Source organism: Propithecus coquereli, unplaced genomic scaffold (genome assembly GCF_000956105.1).
Source record: "Propithecus coquereli isolate 6110/MARCELLA unplaced genomic scaffold, Pcoq_1.0 Scaffold552, whole genome shotgun sequence".
In the NCBI taxonomy this organism is placed as follows: Eukaryota; Metazoa; Chordata; class Mammalia; order Primates; family Indriidae; genus Propithecus; species Propithecus coquereli.
In genome coordinates, this window is record NW_012151419.1 from 931,776 (window position 1) to 934,515 (window position 2,740).

The following is a 2,740-nucleotide window of genomic DNA, read 5'->3' on the forward strand; positions in this document are numbered from 1 at the left end:
ACATGAGTTAGCAGCACTTTTCTTTCCAGGATGCCAGAATTGTTACTGAATGGACTGGCTTGCGGCCGGTACGCCCCCAGATTCGGCTAGAAAGAGAACAACTTCGCATGGGACCTTCAAACACAGAGGTATGGTCCCCTGGCAAGGAAAGCCATGCCCTCCTCTACCCCTAAGACGTTCTCTGGCATTTCCAGAGAGCAGTCCTGCCTGACCTCAGGCTCCATACAGCCTCCCTGGCAGGCAGGGGCAGTGGTGGCTAACATCCCCTACTCTAAGAATGGGGAAACTGAGTCTCAGTGGTGGTAATGGACCTGCTCAAGGTTACACGGAAGGCAGTGCCTTGGTGTGGTAAGGTCTGTGGTTGAGTAGGAGGAAAATGGATACTTAGTAGACATCTATTTGTGGCAGACACAGCAACAAGCCTATGGCATGGATGACCTTATTGAATCTCTCCTACAGCTCTTTGGGATAGGGACAGTTCTTCCCATGCTATAGATGGGGAAACCGGGGCTCTGAGAGGCAAAGTCTCTTGCCTAAGTCAGACCACTGGTGGGGGACAGGGCTGGGGTGTGATTTGACTTTGACTCCAGGACCATTTCCCAGATGTCCACCTCGTGGCCACTCCATCATTTGTAAGAATCTAAGACTGTTCTGGGGGCTCCCACCACCCCACCTGGGTGCTGACAGAGCTCAGGTGGCACCTGGCTTTGCACAGGGCTCTTTGGGAAGCTCCTGAGTCTTCCAGGGCAGAAAAGCTTCCCCTACCCTTTCCACGGTCCCTCCCAGACCTGGCCACCTTCACTCTTTCCTCTCCTAGGTCATCCATAACTATGGGCATGGAGGCTACGGGCTTACCATCCACTGGGGCTGTGCCCTGGAGGCAGCCAAGCTCTTTGGGAAGGTCCTGGAAGAAAAGAAGTTGTCCAGGAAGCCACTGTCTCACCTCTGAAGACCCCAGTGACCACAGCCCCAACAAAGACTCCCCACTTCCCTTGGCCAACTAATCAGTGTGCTCCTCTATAAGCCATTGCCTACCCCTCGCTCCACCCCTGGCTTCTTTCTGCAAAGAACACGAGGTGAGAGAAAATCAATTCCTGGAGAAGAGCTCAGCCCAACCGGGGGCCCTCTCTGATCTCTGAGGTCTCTCTGCCTTCTCTGAGTCTGACACTATGAAGAACAGCTGGGGGGCTATTAGTCCAAGGGTCTTCATAAGAAAGGATAGCTCAGAAAATCAAAGAGGGCAGCTGCCCAGAGCCACAGAAAATTGAGGCTAGTCGAGGTTAAGTAACTTGATTACATGTCATACTGATATATTAAAGGTTCTGAAAAGCTCTGCAGCAAACACAGCTATCTGGTCTTGTTTAACCCACTGCTGCCTAAACCTATCTGGGCTAGGAACACCCTTTGCCCAGAGCACCAGGGAATGCTGCGGAACACATTTGAGGAAATGAGGTAACAGATGTTGTTGTAGGAGGTTACACGTAGAACTGGGGCTGGAGGAGGAGGAAGAGGAGAGGCATTGAACTAAGAGACGCATGACGTCTGGTCCACGTTCGGGACTCCACATGGCATCGGCATCAGTTATCCCGAGTGGCCCCGTGGCCACCAGGTGACCCTTGAGGAGGGGTCCCCTGTAGGCATCACTCCGCAAGGAACCCCTTCATAGAGAACTGTCTTCATCCATTTTCTGTTGCTTATAACAGAATACCTGAAGACAGGTAATTTATAAAGAAAAGGAATTTATTTCTTACAGTTACGGAGGCTGAGAAGTCCAGGGTTGATGGGCCACATCTGGTGAGGGTCTTCTTGCTGGTGGCGACTCTGCAGAGTCCCGAGGCGGCACAGAGCATCACATGGTGAAAAGGATGGTGTGTTAATGTGCTAGCTCAGGTCTCTCTTCCCCTTCTTATAAAGCCACCAGCTCCCCGCCCATGATGACCCGCCCATCCACGAACGGATGGATCCATTCATGGCGGCACAGCTCTCATGATCCAAGCGTGTATTAAAGGCCCTGCCTCTTGAGAGTGCCACACTGGGGACTAAGTTTCAACATCAGTTTTGGAGGGGATGTGCAAACCACAGCAAGAACTAAAGTCACCAAGCATACTCCTTGTTTGGGGGGCAGATTTAACATCTCTCTTGCCTTCAGGTGGGCTCCCTCTGAGATGGCAAACAGGCTCCCAGATAGTTTTGAGAGCCTTAAATGCGTTTAGGAGACCCCTGGGCATCTTCATCCCTAATTACCCGCCTCAGCCTCTGAGGTTGAATTTTCACCTGCCCAGGTGTTTGTGAAAGGCCTGAGCCCACGTGTGGCACCCTATGTGCTGTAAAAGGTCTCAGTTGGCCCACGCCATGCCCATGTCATTACTGTCATGAAGCCTCTGCCATGATGTTGGCCAGGCCTAAGCCAAATAGGGTGAGAGACCCAAAATCTAAGTTAGACCTCCGTCCTAACAACAAAAACATTCATTGTTATTATAGCTACAATTTAGTACCTTCGAACTGAATACTAGGCTCTGTGCTAAACTCTTGCCCATGTTGCTCATATAATCCTCACGCACACCCCATGAGGCAGCCGTCATCCCATTTCACAGGTGAGAAGACCCGGGCACAGAGAGGCAGCCTGATGTTAACAGCTGGGCAGCGTAGAATGGAGATTCTGGCCCGGAAATTATATGATTCCAGTGCTTCGCTTTCAACCACTACACGACCCTGAACCCCAAGTTGGGAGGAAAATAAA

The 2,740-nt window shown here is 51.4% G+C and overlaps 1 protein-coding gene across 1 annotated transcript in view; it reads left to right on the plus strand.

Moving 5' to 3' along the window:
• DAO (D-amino-acid oxidase) overlaps positions 1–1,336 on the plus strand; it is a gene marked incomplete at its 5' end in the record, with an annotated part of 5,882 nt that extends 4,546 nt beyond the window's left edge. Inside the window, 2 exons of the mRNA XM_012657593.1 lie at positions 30–128; positions 818–1,336. Coding sequence (XP_012513047.1) covers positions 30–128; positions 818–949 — 231 coding nt within the window. The remainder of the gene's footprint in view (positions 1–29; positions 129–817) is intronic.
• Positions 1,337–2,740: the final 1,404 nt, after the last annotated feature.